The following is a 16,182-nucleotide window of genomic DNA, read 5'->3' on the forward strand; positions in this document are numbered from 1 at the left end:
TAAATAAAATGCACGTCGTTGGCTTTTGATGATGACGATGATGGTGGGCTGCCGGAGGGGATAATGCAGATTCGAGGCAGCACGCTGAGGTCAGGGGGTAATAGAGCTTTAAGGGATGATGAGCAATTATGGCCAGTGGAAATAGTGGCATGTGCAAACAAACTGGGCCAACTTGTTACCACGGCTGCCCCCGCAGGAAATAGCAAACAAAGCGCGTAAATTATGAAACGACAGCTAACCGGCGGCATGGCGTGACTCGCCCGAGTTAACTGTAGCAGTAACGTTAACGTTCACGTTCCCGTTAACCTGCCACACCGTACCCTCGCTTTAGACCCCCACTAACTCTCCCCCATTTGGGGCCAAGTGCTGCCCGGGGCCCGTGGGGTCACAAAAAGGAATGCAAAAAGTGTGTGTATAGGCGCAGAAGACCAAGCGAGAGACAAAACAAAAATGTATAGAAGCAACTCATAATTTATTTATTTATATTCGGCCTGACGTTGTTTTTTCTTGTTGTAACAATAATTCATTGTAGGCAGCACACACACTAACTTTTCTATCCAAAGAATGCTCACTGCCTTAGCCCAGGGTACTACCAACCTTGTAATGTTAAAGGACTTGGTTTCTAAAATATTACTATCCAAAATACTAATACTGATTACCATTTATTTCAAAAGAAAAACATTAAAAATATTTTACTGCCTTATGAAGAAAGTAAGTCTCGAATGTCCTTAAGACCCAGAAATATGATTACCCTATTGTTAGGGTATATCCTCTTTATCCCAATACCCAATTCAATTTTCTTTGTCGTCGCGTTGCCTTTTAATTAAATTCAAGTTTGTCGCCTGCCCTGACACTTTTCGCGGTCAGCCGGAGAGGTGCTATCCGCCGGAGAGCCCCGGAGAGTGGGTGAGCCAGATAGAGCGATAGAGAGCGAGTGAGTATGGGCCTGAGCCAGGAGATATAGATAGAGGCCCACGCCGTAATCGTTGGGAACCGCCGGCGGGGCATTCGCAATTGGAAAACGGCTCGTTCAGTTGGTGGACGCCAGTTGTGCGGTTCGCTCGGTGCCTCCTTTTTCATTTAGCCGGATTCGGATTCGGGTAGCGTGCGTGCCGCGTCGTGTGTGACATCCACATAATATAATAATAATACATACGAATACATATAGTATATACTATATAAATTGCAAATACACATGCCTATGTGCAGTGATTCAGCGAGTGCGTTGGCCTTTGCCTGAGAGTTCTGTGATTGTCCCAATAAATTCAATCCAAAGTGAATGCAATTTCGGTTCAACAAGCTAATAAGTGGGTGGATCGGATACAGATACAGATACCGATCGGAGGAATCAATGCCCAAGTAGATGGCCTTTGCCCAGTGCCCAGGGATCGGTGTCGGTGTTGAGTGCTCGGTGGGAAAATGTTATGAGAATTTTTGTCGTTGCTCGTGTCGCTGTGCGCTGTGCGTGTGTCCGAGGAGAAGATCACTTTAAAAATAACAGATTTGTTTGATGCTATTTATAAAAGGCGGGCCAAGTTTTCGTTCCGTTTCGCATTGTGAGGCTTTTGGCGTTACGTTCAGTTTTTGAATTTTGGTTTTCGGATTCCGTTGTTGTTGTCTAGTACCCGTAGTACTCGTATGCACTTGAAAAAGAAAAAGCCATCCGAATATCACAACAAAATTAATTCGTGCGCGTGTGTTTGTTTGGGTCGCAATGTAAACAGCCAAAATGGCAAGCGATCTGATAGGCACAAATTTCACCAGCACATTGACAAATGTAAGGATGGGGAATATATCTTAAAGATATAGTTATATGCATATTATTAATTCATAAAAATTATTCATAGACTTAATGGATCCCAAGCAATAATAATGTTTTTACATTTTGATTAATGAGATCACAAAATATTATTTTCAGTGTGGTTATATTATTCTTTTTTCTGTGAAATAATAAAAATAAAAACTTTTTGGCTAAATAATCTCAAGACTATTATTTATGAACTCATTTCGCGCTAAGTTTTCATACCCTTGGCCAGGCACATTTTGTTTACATTGCCAGCGTCGCCAAGTCGAGAAATATATCCTATATGTACTGCACCCCGAGTGCTACGTATACTATAAGTAAACCATTCCCGTTGATTTTAAATGTCAAGTGTATGACGTAAACAATGTTTCCGCCAGTTATCGTATGGATTTACGCTAAATTTAGTCAACTAATTGCCAACCGAGGAAGCTAATTGGTTTCATATCTCTTCACATTTTCAGGGGATGTCGGGGTGTGATCAAAGCACTGTCGAATCATTGGCCGATGATCCAACAGATTCACCATTCGATGCCGATGATTGTCTCAAGGTGCGCAAGTACTGGTGCTTTCTGCTGTCCAGCATCTTTACATTCCTTGCTGGCCTGCTCGTGGTGCTGCTATGGCGAGCCTTCGCGTTCATCTGCTGCCGCAAGGAGCCCGACCTGGGGCCCAACGACCCCAAGCAGAAGGAGCAGAAGGCCTCCCGCAACAAACAGGAGTTCGAGGGCACCTTTATGACAGAAGCAAAAGACTGGGCTGGAGAGCTTATCTCGGGTCAAACAACAACTGGTCGAATTTTGGTAAGTATATTCCTTATAATAGTATTCCCCAACCATTTATAATACATGAGGGTTTGAGTTTCTCGATAAAACATATGGCAATATTAATTCACCTAGATTTTTCTTCAGTGTCGCTTCCTCTCTAAATCCAATGAATAATTCAAATATCTGGTATAATTATTGCAAGCCATATTGATACAACGTTGACGTGTCCTTGTCCATGGCTGCAGCTGACGAAAGTTCGCAGAGTGCCGGAAAACAGAGTGCCATCGCAATGCATTTGGAAAAGTTTTCGTCCAACATTTGCTGGCTCCCAGTTGCGTGTAGAAATTGTTTGCGATTGCCTTATTTTGGTGGAGAAAGTGGGGGCGAGGAGCCATTTCGTGTCAACAGCGGAAGCAGCTAAGTAAATGTGCCATTTCCATGTACAATAAATACATGAGCACAAATTGACATGGCTGGGAGTGGGAGGATTGGATGGCGTTTTCCATTTTGAACTGCCTGCGATGGAATTAACATGAAGGCTCCCGAGGGCCTGCCTTACGCCCTTAAGTCCGATTGAAATCAGTTTTGTTCAAATATTACGCATACGTCATGTTGTACCGCCCATCCATTAAAGGGAGTTAGTTAATTACTCAAACGAGCTCAGTGGCTATTTAATGGGTATTATTGGGTATTTGAAGTAATGCATTCGATAAGAATTTGAATTTGAACTTGCCGACAATTTGGTTGAAAGCTTATCTATGGGATATTAGTATTTGTCGTGGAATGTATTTCAAAATAATAAACAAATTAGGTCAATGTTTCGAAGAATATTTTTAAGTGTAGTTTATACCATCAGGTATTAGGTTGTCATGCAAAAATTCCATTCTGAAGGAACTGTAATTTTCTTTTGTGTGGTATTCGTGGTAACATGCATCACATTGAATATCAACTTGTAAGCCAGAGCAAAAACCAATCTTTGGCTGTCAAGGACACAGCCTGTCCACAGTGCGGTGTGACAAGCCCTGGCCGGCTGCATGGGGTCAAATGCTGGCAATCCATATCCTTAGACCACGCACTATCACCGCTTGGCAGTTCAATGCTGCCTCCTGACAGGCCCGACAACAAAAGCGACAACAATGGCAGACACAATTGCACAGCAGTCGATGAACGAATATTACCATGCTCGCATGTACTACACTGTACATGGGCCCCAGACCCGCCTCCCCCAACAGGCAGCTACACCCACCCCCTGCTGAGTGGGTCCCTGTGTCTGGCACATTTATCGATAGTTTCTCCCCCGTTCGGCCTCAGCCCGCTTGGCTTTCAGCTAATAACGGGAAACGGGCCCCAAGAAATGAGGTATGCATATGTTTGTGTGAGGAAAAGTGACGGGGGTGCCAAAGGAACCACAACAAATAACAGTAAATAATATGGCAAATGCCAGGATACCAGCCGCTTAAAAGGAAATTCTCTAAAAGGCTCCGCTGCCAGCCGCACAACCAGGAAAATCGATGAAACGCGGCGCACATTTTGACTTTCTCCCGAAAACGGGGTTGGGGCTGGGAATAGTGGGTGGCGTGGGTGGTGCCAGGAGATTGCGAATGTTTATTACCAGGCCTAGTAGCTGGCTCCTGGTATTGGTATTCCTTTCTCCACTTTTTCGTAGTGGTGTGCCAGCCTTTGGCAGCCAATTGGCTTTGCTGTTTGGCAGACACTCCGCTTCGTTTCGTTTCTGTTTCTGGTTCTGCAGCTGTTTCGGAAAGAGGTCCTTTCGGCCTCTTTTTTCGTTGTTTATCCTTTCTGTTGTTGGCGCTGTTGTATTAGCCGTTGTTATTGTGGCTACCAAAATAAATGGCTTGCCATTTGGATATTACACAATTCGTGCCTGCTGTTCTGCCATTTCACTTTTCCTAGCTTATCATGAAATGGTTCACTGGTCTTCAGGTTCTACATTTATTTGAAAAGTTTTTTCCTTAAAGAGTACATTTTTATTGCATAAATGGCAATCTTATGATTTTTTGCACTCTGAACTGATTTTATAAGAAGACACTTTCTGATAAACTCTAATCGGATTGAAGCCCTGCTGCTGACACTAATTGGCTTTGGTATTCCCAACGCCACTCCGATGCGGAAGTCGCCTGCAAGGGCTTAAAGTCAGCATTTAAGACCACAGCGCCCACATCCGATTGCACTTGGTCACGCCATAAATGCGAGTGTGTGCAAAAAATAGAGCGAGTCTTAAATTTTCAAGTGTTTCGGCCATTAAACTGCCGGCCGTTGTGGCTCTTAAAATTGATGACTGTATTCGAAGAATTATGGCCATGAAAGTGGCGAGAACAAATCATATGGCGAGTGCTTGGAGGGGGCGAACAAATCGAATTGAAAATGTTATGAGTGGGACACGTGTTTTCTCGCTTCGTGACCCAGATTTGAAGTTCACGCTGATGCAATTTGGTGGCAGCAGGGCTTAAGTGCTTTTCTCTTAGCCGGGAAGAGTCTGCTCGGCTCCCAATTCTGAGTGATTGACCCAGTTTTCACGGGCCAGAGAAAGTGAAGACATCAGACAACGTTGTCGCCATATTGCCTCCAACATTTATTACCCACTGCAGTCATCGGGGCCTGCTTGTGACGTCAGATTCCGTTCCCCAGGGGCGGGAGTGGGATTTCATTAGGTTTTCTGTTGCGGATCAGGAGGGCTAATGAAAATGTCAGTTGACTGACACCACATGACGTATACGCAATCCCGGAGACGTCGAGAATTCTTTGCCGTTTACTTGAAAATTCTTGTCTGGCTTCTGATATTAGCAAAGTTTGTCTGCTGCCAAAAACTTTATTGCGCAACTAACTACTTTCTAAGGAGATTGTAAGTTGTGTGCCTGTGTGAGTCCTGTGGGTTGTGTTTGTGGGGTGTATGTATGGGAATGTATGGGTGTAATTTGCATGCCAACAATGAGCCGCAGCGGAAGAGTAATGAGTAAACAGCCCGGGCCAAGACATTTCAATTTATGACCCTAAGTAAATAGCTTGCGTGCCCGCTCCGTGCCAAATTTAGTTTTTCCGTATTTCTTGTGGTTCGTTTCTTTTCTACTTTCGATTACCCGAGTAATTACGAAACGATAGCGACAGCCATTACAATTACATTGGCATTAAGTACATTGCCAGATACCCACTCATACGTACATAACAAGCAGTAAAGTGCAGCCGGCCAAAGTTGAACTACCTCGGTTGGCCGTTTGCTGGCAGCTATCCCTGACATTTAAGCCCCCCTCCGGCCGCCTTCCGATTGCATCCGAAATTACCTTGTAAAACTTTCATGACCGGCGCAGATTTATCAGCGGGGTGCCCCGACTAATTGCCGCAGCAGCCGCAGGTTTCCAGCCCGGACGCCGCCGTGTCCCATGAATCAAATGATCCGTGAGAGCCAGATCCGAGTCCAGGGCCAGAGTGTGCAATTAAAAATGCACATTACTGCGGTCTTCTTTTCCTTTCCGAGCCGGGTTTCGATTATGGTTTTGTCTCAACGGAAATTCTCCTCCTCTTTTTGGGAGTAGGAAGCTGGGAGGTTCAATGAAGCGTTCGAGTGTGGTTGTCATCTGACAAGGCAGTGATTTATGGAATTGAATTGTAGCAGCTGTTGAGATTGGGAGGCTTTTTATTCGTATGTATTATGTGGGGAAAAGGCCATAAATTTATGAGTTATATGAACTACACTTTATGTTTGCTTCACTGCCCACTCAGAGTCGGTTTTGTGGCTTATCCTTAATTAATCAAGTCCTTTCTAACACTTTCTTAAATTCTCCTTTTCAGGTCGTACTCGTATTTATACTCAGCATTGCATCCCTCATTATATACTTTGTTGATGCATCTAGCGAAGAAGTCGAAAGATGCCAAAAATGGAGTAATAACATTACTCAACAGATCGATCTCGCATTCAATATATTTTTTATGGTTTACTTTTTTATACGAGTAAGTTGCACACTGCCACACGGACAGGAGAAGCCCAAAACAACACTGACCTTTACACTGACACACTGACCACACCAGCGCACACACTGAGTTGATTTAACAATTAATTTGAATCAATTGGTTTGGAGCGATGATGATTTCCCTTTTTGATTTATATGAGAAATTCTTAAACATTATTTTGTTCTTTCAATCTGACAATCTCTTACAGTTCATAGCGGCGTCCGATAAGCTTTGGTTTATGTTAGAAATGTACAGTTTTGTAGATTATTTTACAATACCCCCGTCCTTCGTATCAATATATTTAGATCGAACATGGATCGGTAAGCGAAAAACTCCCTATTAAATTATCCTAAACTAAAAAATGAAAATGAAAATTCCAAAAATATTATATGCATACAAATCGGTGATGGATTTAAGATTGAAATGCAATCAGATACCAGTAATTATTCCCCACGTCCCACTTAAACACACGCTAACACGTAAAGTAAAGTAAAGTAACTCCCACACACACCCAGAACTCAGAATCTAGAATGACACGCGAAGCAACAGGTGTCCTGATCGATTTGTATGCATGCAATGTGCCTTACTCTCTATGAAACATCAACGTGTATGCAATTGTGTAAATACCATGTGTATTATCGCGAACAGGTCTTCGATTTCTTCGAGCGCTACGTCTCATGACTGTTCCAGATATTTTACAATACTTAAACGTACTAAAAACATCGAGCTCCATACGCCTGGCTCAACTAGTATCAATTTTTATATCCGTGTGGTTAACAGCAGCGGGCATTATACATCTGGTATGTAGAAACACACCCACATTCAACTCTAATACACCAGCACACCCGGGAATCAGGTGTGCCTGTGCCTGTGTGACTTTGTGACAGTGCGTGGCATGTGTCTAGTCCAGATATATTACGTATACGCCTCGTGGCACGCCGCTACAAAGTCCGAGACGGGGCACACCTGATACCCTACACCTTTGTATTTATATTAATAAACGTTTTGTAAATATGGATGTGTAATTGGAGTGTCCAATAGTAGCGATGAGTTGAGAAATGATTCCATTTGCATTTACTTAAAATTTAGCTGGAGAACTCTGGCGATCCGCTGGATTTTAATAATGCTCATCGTTTATCGTATTGGACCTGTGTCTATTTCCTAATTGTGACCATGTCAACGGTAGGATATGGTGACGTTTACTGTGAGACTGTCCTGGGAAGAACATTTCTCGTGTTCTTTCTGCTCGTCGGCTTGGTAAGTTCGCAAACAAGTGCACCAGTGCAAACCACTGATTAAATTCAACAAATACTCGTCTGAACACACACCAGACATACCAATAAATCTAAGCTTTTTTTTTAGTTTTAACCGAATATAAATATTATACAGATTTAGCAAGCGTTTCTCTCTCTCTTTATTAAAAATAACCTCTGTCTACCTCGACGCCCTATTGAGTTTAGGCCAAGCCTCAGCGGGGTTGGAAGTGCTGAAGTGTGTGAATGATTTAAGTTTTGGTTGCCGCCTAATCTACTACTTAATAGTACATAGTACAGTTGTGCTCAGAAATAATAGTTGAGTAGCCAGAGCAAACCAGTACAAGTACCAGTACTAGCCAGAGTGTAGCACTCTCGATACTCGATACTTAATACTCGATACTGAATTCGAATAACTTAGATGTAACCATAGCGTAACCATGCGTTGACCCCGTTGACCCGTTGCCCTCTCTCTCTCTTACGTAACAATAGACCTAATACTCAAAACATTTGTTAAATGCATTTATACAACATTTTGTATGTATGTACATGCCACGTTTATGTAAATACATAGAACGACATAATAATACCGCTGCACAAGTTTTGAATTATGGAACTTTATTTGAGGCCTTGCGGCTGAGTTTCGTATTTGCGTTTATCCTCCCAAAAGTTTCGTTAGCTTAACTCATCACCAAAGCTTAACGCGTTTACCTTTTCTTTACCTTTATCTTTACCGTTACCGTAACAGTACCGTATACGACAACTAGTCACACCAACAACACCACACGCCCACACCCGCCCGGCTATATCCGAGCGATATCCGGTAAACACCCGATAAACACGAGCGTCCATACGCGGCTGTGGCACTCGATTCATTCGTTCACGCAGCCCATTCGATAATTTTTTCCCATAATCGATACTTATGCATGCAGTTACCTTATCACTTTTCGGTTCAAATTTTCAATTTGCTTTGGTTTTTGTAATGAACGATTTGTAGATACCCGATACCTGATACTTGATACCACAACACACACAGCCCAGGGTTAGGGACAATTTAGGGTTCTCTTGGTTAGAGAAGGAGTTGAATACATCCATATTAATATATATCCAACGGATCAATGTTTTTTGCATGCTTTAATGCTGGCTGCCGCATATTTGTGTAACAAATGGACCTATACCAGATTATTCCGAACCAAAACGCTTTTAGGTTATAGCCATCCCATGGGTGTCAATGTCCTGCCCCGACTTCTTACCCATTAAATAATTTTTTTGTGCCTAACTGCAAGTAACTGAAGTATGATTTTAACAACTAGGCTAAGATAAGACACCATCACAATATATACCTAACCAGAACCTACATATATTTTTGCTCAATTGATTTTTGTTAATTTCGTGTACAATGGAATATTTTAGGCAATGTTTGCCAGCAGTATACCGGAGATAATTGAACTCGTCGGTAGTGGCAATAAGTATGGCGGTGAACTGAAAAGAGAACACGGAAAGAGGTAGTCTATAAAAACCTTAACTAAAAAACATAATAATCGCATTTGATGTGAAAAACACCAAGCTACATTTTAAAAATAATCCACAAAAAGTTATAAACGGCTAAAAATTTCAAAGTATAACTTATGAAATAGAAATAAAAAACGAATAAGCTTTCAATCAGGAATTGTTTTCCGTTTAGGACTCTTACCTATAAGAATTTTCGGTATACCAAAAATTTTTGAGATTTAGGTTCGCTAAACAAACAAATAAATACTTTTGTAAAGAACACACACGATTTTGAACCCACTTAGGGTAAAGTGAAACTCCAATTAGATAAATCACAATTTCTAAATATTGATTAAAGTCGGTACATTAATTAGTCTGTTACCCTTTCACTTTCTTTCCCTAATTTCATTGTATATCAATAACTCGCATATAAAGTTGACTTACCCGCATCAAAAAGTAGTTCAGCCGACTCTCGAGTCGTCCGTTTCTTAACTATGGTATTTTGTTCCTTGAAAACTAAGTATTTCAAAGCCCGAAACAGATATGACATTTGATAATTCATCAAACAAGTAATAAAAGTAAAGTACAATTTTATTGTTACAATTTACAAGTTACATATGTTATTGGTTTTTGATTTTTGATTTTATTTATTCAACTTAAATGGTCTCTTGTTTTTGGCTCGAATCAGAGACAATTCAGAAAATTGGATAATTCGTTGATTTGTTTGTACAAGTCATTTACCGTTTAAATGTTCCATTCACTTAGGTTGTGTATTTAAATTTTATTTGTTTATTTTGGTTGGCTTTTGTGTTTTCTTTGATTTATTCCGTTTCGTTAAACAATTTTATTGAACTCGTTGGCAATGTCTATCACATAAATCACTCTCTAGCCAAATGTGAGTTCATTTTCGCTCATTTTACTTTTGTATTTTGGTTTTCTGAACACCCATTCGGAAATAAAATATTATCGTTTAACACTTTATACTTTGCCATGCTTTAAACGTTTCGTATTAACACCAGAGTTATAATAAGAGATTGCGTTTATCAATTTGCAATAGTTCAAGGTTCTCATATATATTTAATTCGATATCTTAAAGCATTTGTGCAATCTATTTAGGCGCATTACTGTAACACATCCCACACAGATCTATAGAGCCCCACTAATATACATACATTTACAAAAACACGACCCCCAATTAGAATCGGTCACGCATTGATAAAAGTAATTAAATTATCTAAATTCCTAACACGTTTATCAAATAATTTTAAATTATGAAGAGAGCAAACTGAAGCAATATATTTTGCAATATGTATTTTTCGATTCATATTTCCTTTTTTTCTCCTCCCAATAAAAGTACATTTGTCAGTTTCGCTGATCCATTTAAATAAACAAAACCCAGTTCACCCAGAATTTCGGTGAGCCGAAGTTTTGCTTTTCCATCACCCTACTAACGTATTGTATCCGAAGAATCAGCAAGTGTATTTTATTGAAATACTTTTAGTAAATTGCAACTAGGATTGTACAAAGTACGGTATCTCTTATAGCGTATTAATTACAAACATAGCGCACCACAACGATCCCCGAAGGGGCTACGAAGATCTCCCTCTCCGACTGTGTCCTGGAAATTGTCTCTGTCTAGGCAGCAGCCCCAGCACTTTCGTGTCCTGTAAACTACAAATGTAAATTATTAGATGTAATCAAGTACCGTAAATACATAGATGCCGTTTGAGAACAAGCGGATCCTTGGCAAAGAAATTTGTGTAAAGTAATGTACAATTAGCCGTAAAGTATTTTGTTCGAGCGTGCAATGTCGAGTGTCTGAGTCAGTGTAAATAAAACGAGTGAGTGTCGTGAGTGCTTGAAAGTGAGTGTGTGCCTGGTTCTGAGTCCAACTGTGAGTAAGAGTGTGAGCCAGAGCGGTATCCAGTCTGCACTGTTCTTCGTCGTCAGCGTCAACGTCGAATAATAATTATGTCCATTTCTTTTTAAACACATACACTAACATACAATAAATTTGTTAGCTCAACAGAACAGAACAGAACCAGCCCAACGAAAACAATAAATTATGTAAAAAACTACCAAACTATTATGAATCCTCCTTGGCACTTCTCAATCAATCTAAATGTGTATGTGTGTTGTTGAATTTAGGCCGTTTTCGCTAGTTGGATACCAGAAATCACTGAACTGGCTGCCCAAAGAAGCAAATATGGTGGAACATATAGCAAGGATCCTAGAAAAAGGTACACGAACACGTTGCTGGCTGTACCGCTAAGAGAAAAAAAAAACCAAATACAATACAACACAAAAATAATAAGATAAACAAGAAATGATTATAAATGCAAACAATTACCAAAACACCGCAGCAATCGAAGAACCTTAAATTCTATTTGAATTACCAAATTTTCTTTACTAAACTTCAGGCAATGAACCAACAGCTTAAGTATTATTTTGTTCCTTTTTTGGTTTCCTAACTTTGTGTTCATTATTTTGTCAGACGTCACCTGGAATTGCATAAAAATGCCATACTTTCTCCGGCAACTGGGCAAAAGGCAAAACTTTTGCCAGAGTTTGTGTTTTAATTGATTTAAGCATTTCATTGTTTCGTTCCTTTCACAAAGCTAAACACAATGAACAAAAACGAAAAGAAAATATTAAATTAGGACTTGAAAGGCATTGGTTTCTTGGCGGCATGTGTCTGTATTTAGTTTACCAACAAAACTTTTAAGGAAACACATTGAAAAATCGTTCAAAAATTACACAAAAAGTTAAGGAATTAAAGGGATTGCAGTCAAAAGATATAATTTATGTAATTTACTTGTCAAATCCTTCTGTAATTCTTGATGTCGTTTATAATACTCACATATACATACTACCTTAAAATTGTTGATTTCAATGGCTTCATTTTTGTGTGCGTTTCATTCGGCTTTTTATTCAAAAAAATAAATAAAGTGTCAAGCTCATAAATTTTAGCAAGCAACAAAATATAGACAAGCTTCTAAAGATTTTCTATATTTTTATTTAACTCTTCATATTGTTGCGCTCCCCGGGAACATTTTTGTTGCCCACATATTGGGCCTTGTTTTCTCCCCAACTTACTAAATTTAAATGTAACTTTTAATACAGTTTTTTGGCTAATTAACCAGAGCTATCTTGATGGGTTTCCTCATTTGTTGTGTTCAAGTTAAAGCATGCTCGTTAAAACCTCGTTGGTAGTCATCAAAACAAACAAACAAAGCTAAACATTCAATAACCATTCGACCAGTCACAATTGCAGATATTTTTGGCCAAATAAGTTACAGAAGTATTTGAAGGAGTGCCGGAACAGAAAAAGTCTGAAAATGTCAGAAAGAGGTAGACTCGCTATGTATTTCAAGTGTGTACTTTTTGATTTCTGATTAGTTTTGTTTTGGATTTTGATTATTACCGTACATAGACCAAAGCCACTTTTGCGTGTTTTTATGCAACTTCAGCTGCGTCATTGATTTTGAGTTTGAACGGTTAAAGCCCCAAAACTAGTGCTGAATCAGTATACATATGTAAGCATTATTATTCTTTTTAATGGCTTCTTCTTAATTAATTGATCAAAATGCATTTTTGTTGAGTTGTTTGTTTGTGTGTTGGTTTCATTGTATACTTTTTTTGATTTAGAACACACATATACACCCAGTTGCTGCTTTGGTTCCTGCATAGAGTTTTGATTTTCAGATACGATTTTCATATATTTTTCCAATTGTTTCTATATGCGATACATACATAAATAAAGTTGTAGTAGTTACAATTTTTGCAATTTCAATTAATCCAACATACTATATTGAATTTACTTGTAATTTACTTACCATACCAATACAAAACTAATTCCAAACTTACCTAACCAATCAATCTACTCATCTCTATTTCAAAGTCGTAATTTGCTTGCACCCACTTTGTATGCCGCAGCCACGCATAAAATATTAAAAATATTAAAACGAAACGAAACAAAACCAGTACGAAACCTGCGCCACTGGGCGCTAAAAATATATCTATTTTACGACGATCATCGTTTAGAGGAAAAATTATTCATGTATTATTCTTGTAATCAGTAAAGAGTTGCAGTATCCTTTTAATATCGTATTCAGTATCAGCATCATGTCTTCACATTATTTGTAACTCTTTCCCGTACCGAACCGAAAATCCCACCCGAAATACACACATACATTTCTCACACTTAATCGCGGTTAGTCTTTTAGAGAAATACACCCAGATCTTACGATTAGTAGTACTTACAATTAGTAGTTGAAGTTCAGGCACTGAAACGTATCACCAAAGATGAAGTTCAAAGTCAATAATTCTCGGTCGATGTGTGTGCGTGTGTACTTGGCACCAAATTATTCTTAGGGTTAATTTCTCACATAGCCTTTGAATTTTTCCGTAAATGTAAATGTGTTTAATATTTATATTGTTACTTAATCACACAACACGTAACCCCAAGAAACCATTAGAGCCATAAGAAATTAGCTGCAAACTGTTGAAGCGGTTTATCGAATTATAAAAAATATAAGATTCTATATTCATTTGATCTTATTTGGTACGTTTTTGATTTTTTGAGTTTCTTCTACTGATAAGTTCGAAACATATTTAAACAAAGGCGTCGGGTCTGATCACTACACAGGCCACTACAACCGCAACGGATAAAAAACAAGAACCACCAACGGCAATTTCTCCCAAAAAACAGCAATCGTAGATCCGATACGATACCCAAATGTGCCGTATTATCTTACATCTAGGGGTCCTTTTAGGAGTCCTTCTTCGAATATGATGTCCCCAAGCCCCCCATCCTACTTGCTCTCTTTCTGTCCTCCCATCTGTGTGCTTCTCTGTTGATCCTTCTCTCTGTCTCCACGTGTGTCATACGAAATTTGTATATTGCTTTTTATTTAAGTTTAACCAAAAATCAAAAAACGAATAGAAAAAAAAAATACTTCACTGTCATCATTATCTTTCATACTGTAAACAGGCGATTTTTGCAAGTTGTATACCTGAGATTATAGACTTGATTGGAACAAGAGCCAAATATGGGGGCACATTAAAAAATGAAAAAGGGCGAAGGTGAGACAAACCAAATTTTCTTTCAATCAATCCAAAATAAATTAATCAAAAATCTGATTAAAAAAATATTTAAAAATAATACAACAATACAATAAGACTACTACCACAAAAATAAAATACCAATCATAAATTTAAGTCAACAACAAACCTAAAGTCACGAATTAATTTGTAACTAACCAACAAAGAGTATTTATGTTTCCAAAATAAACACCAAATCAAAATGAAATTTCTGCCAAAAGCAGTCGATAATGCGATAATTGATAGAATTTACTTTTAGTTTGCGCTTCATTCATGCCAAACGTTTTGCGAGTGTGGTTAAGTAGCCGAAATTTGATTTTGATTCAACTACCAAAAGTCCATAAAGATACACACAAGCCCAACACATGCCACTCACATTTAAAGCATAACGTCGAAAGTCACCACTAACATGGTCATAACCAATTGAACAATCGACCAAGCTACCAAACTACCAATCACAACTATCATTAACCGAGAACACAATTCATACGCCCTGTGGGAACGTTTGGCAGACGCCAACGATGCTCTGGCTACTAACGATAACAACAATTACAACACAACATTTATACATTTGAACTATCCGGGCCATCAATCAATCAATCAACCAATCAGCCAATCAATCAATCACATAGACTTTACAAAACATTTAATCGATCAAACTCTCACCACAAAACAGGAACAATAAATGCAACAGCAACAGAAACAGCAACACCCACACTCAACAATTGAAAATCAAGCAAAATCAAAAAGAAAATTTAACTAAAATAGTCATATTGCTTACTATATGAAAAGAAAAACAAAAAACAAAATATTTAGTTCTCGAACAACTCATTTTTCGTTTGTTGCTTTTCAGTTGAGTTCGATTTTTGTTTCGAGCTAAGCGTGTCTACGTAGTTCATTACGTAATTACCTAAACGTAACTCAAGACGTCACAAAAAGTAAGATATATCGACCGACTGCCTCCCTCCGCCCCCAAAAAAAGGAGGCGGTGGAGGTGGGCGTGTTCGAGGGCGTGGCGTGGCGCATTATGCATTAGTTTCATTAAGTTTACGTTTCGCCCATCGATTTGAGTTTTGATTTGCCAGTTTTGATTCTTGTTTTCTTTGAATTGGCATTTTGCAGATATCGTATTTGAGAATCGTACCACATATAACAAATCAATTGTTTCGTACTTAAAAATTCTGTTCTGAGTGTATCTACTATATCATGTGCGTACTCTTAACTACCAAATGCTATCTTGTTGTGAGTTTCCATACTACATCCTGAATTTGAACGCCAAAATTATCAACTTACTCTTCTGCTACTTTCTACTCTCTATATCGTACTCGTACATCCTGATCTTGAACCTAAATTCTTTAGATCCTATCTTATCGTTTGATTTGCACGTTTGCCTCTTCTGTTCCAACTTCAGTTTTGAGAGCGATGCGGCTAGATCGCGTTAAGCTTTTGGGTTTCCTTATTATTTACCTTTGATTCACTTTAATAAAATTAGAAACAATTTGGATTCCGTGTAATTTGCAGGTCGATCGGTAGATCCTTCGATCAAGCGAGTGTGAAGCGAGTGTCAGAGCTGATGATTGGCATTAATCGAAATTCAACATGCGTACACTCTTTAGTTTTTGTCTTTTCTGTATGCCATATCATCCTAGCCTCTTTTTGCATTTGTATTAGCCCTTGAAGTGAATCAGTGATTGGTGTTTATTATTGTGTTACATTATCGTAATTGTCTATATAGTCCTTGATATCGAAGTCGTAACTCGTATATATATATCTATATACATAAATAAATATACATGCGTAT

The 16,182-nt window shown here is 38.9% G+C and overlaps 1 protein-coding gene and 1 long non-coding RNA gene across 44 annotated transcripts in view; one reads left to right on the forward strand and one right to left on the reverse strand.

The window, feature by feature from the left end:
• Positions 1-16,182, forward strand: part of slo (calcium-activated potassium channel slo) — a 45,443-nt gene that overhangs the window by 4,725 nt on the left and 24,536 nt on the right. For 21 of the 43 annotated variants that reach the window (XR_011443396.1, XR_011443397.1, XR_011443398.1 and 18 more), the window contains exons 4-9: positions 2,266-2,604; positions 6,376-6,534; positions 6,743-6,854; positions 7,183-7,334; positions 7,624-7,791; positions 14,272-14,363. Coding sequence is in view for 40 of the 43 variants with exons in the window: in XM_043211736.2 (XP_043067671.1) it covers positions 2,266-2,604; positions 6,376-6,534; positions 6,743-6,854; positions 7,183-7,334; positions 7,624-7,791; positions 14,272-14,363 (1,022 nt within the window). In the remaining 3 variants the exon portion in view is untranslated. Of the gene's footprint in view, positions 1-1,024; positions 1,778-2,265; positions 2,605-6,375; positions 6,535-6,742; positions 6,855-7,182; positions 7,335-7,623; positions 7,792-9,200; positions 9,293-11,426; positions 11,519-14,271; positions 14,364-16,182 lie in introns of those variants that run through there. The other 22 variants (XM_017233863.3, XM_017233857.3, XM_043211740.2 and 19 more) reach the window with 5 other exon arrangements.
• LOC138926768 (uncharacterized) lies at positions 10,746-12,408 on the reverse strand. The gene is made up of 4 exons (XR_011443400.1): positions 12,139-12,408; positions 11,629-11,896; positions 11,358-11,546; positions 10,746-10,949 (listed from the first exon to the last, which is right to left on the reverse strand). It is a non-coding gene; the product is annotated as an uncharacterized lncRNA (long non-coding RNA).

The sequence above is a fragment of the Drosophila bipectinata genome, chromosome 3R, assembly GCF_030179905.1.
Source record: "Drosophila bipectinata strain 14024-0381.07 chromosome 3R, DbipHiC1v2, whole genome shotgun sequence".
Taxonomy (NCBI): domain Eukaryota; kingdom Metazoa; phylum Arthropoda; class Insecta; order Diptera; family Drosophilidae; genus Drosophila; species Drosophila bipectinata.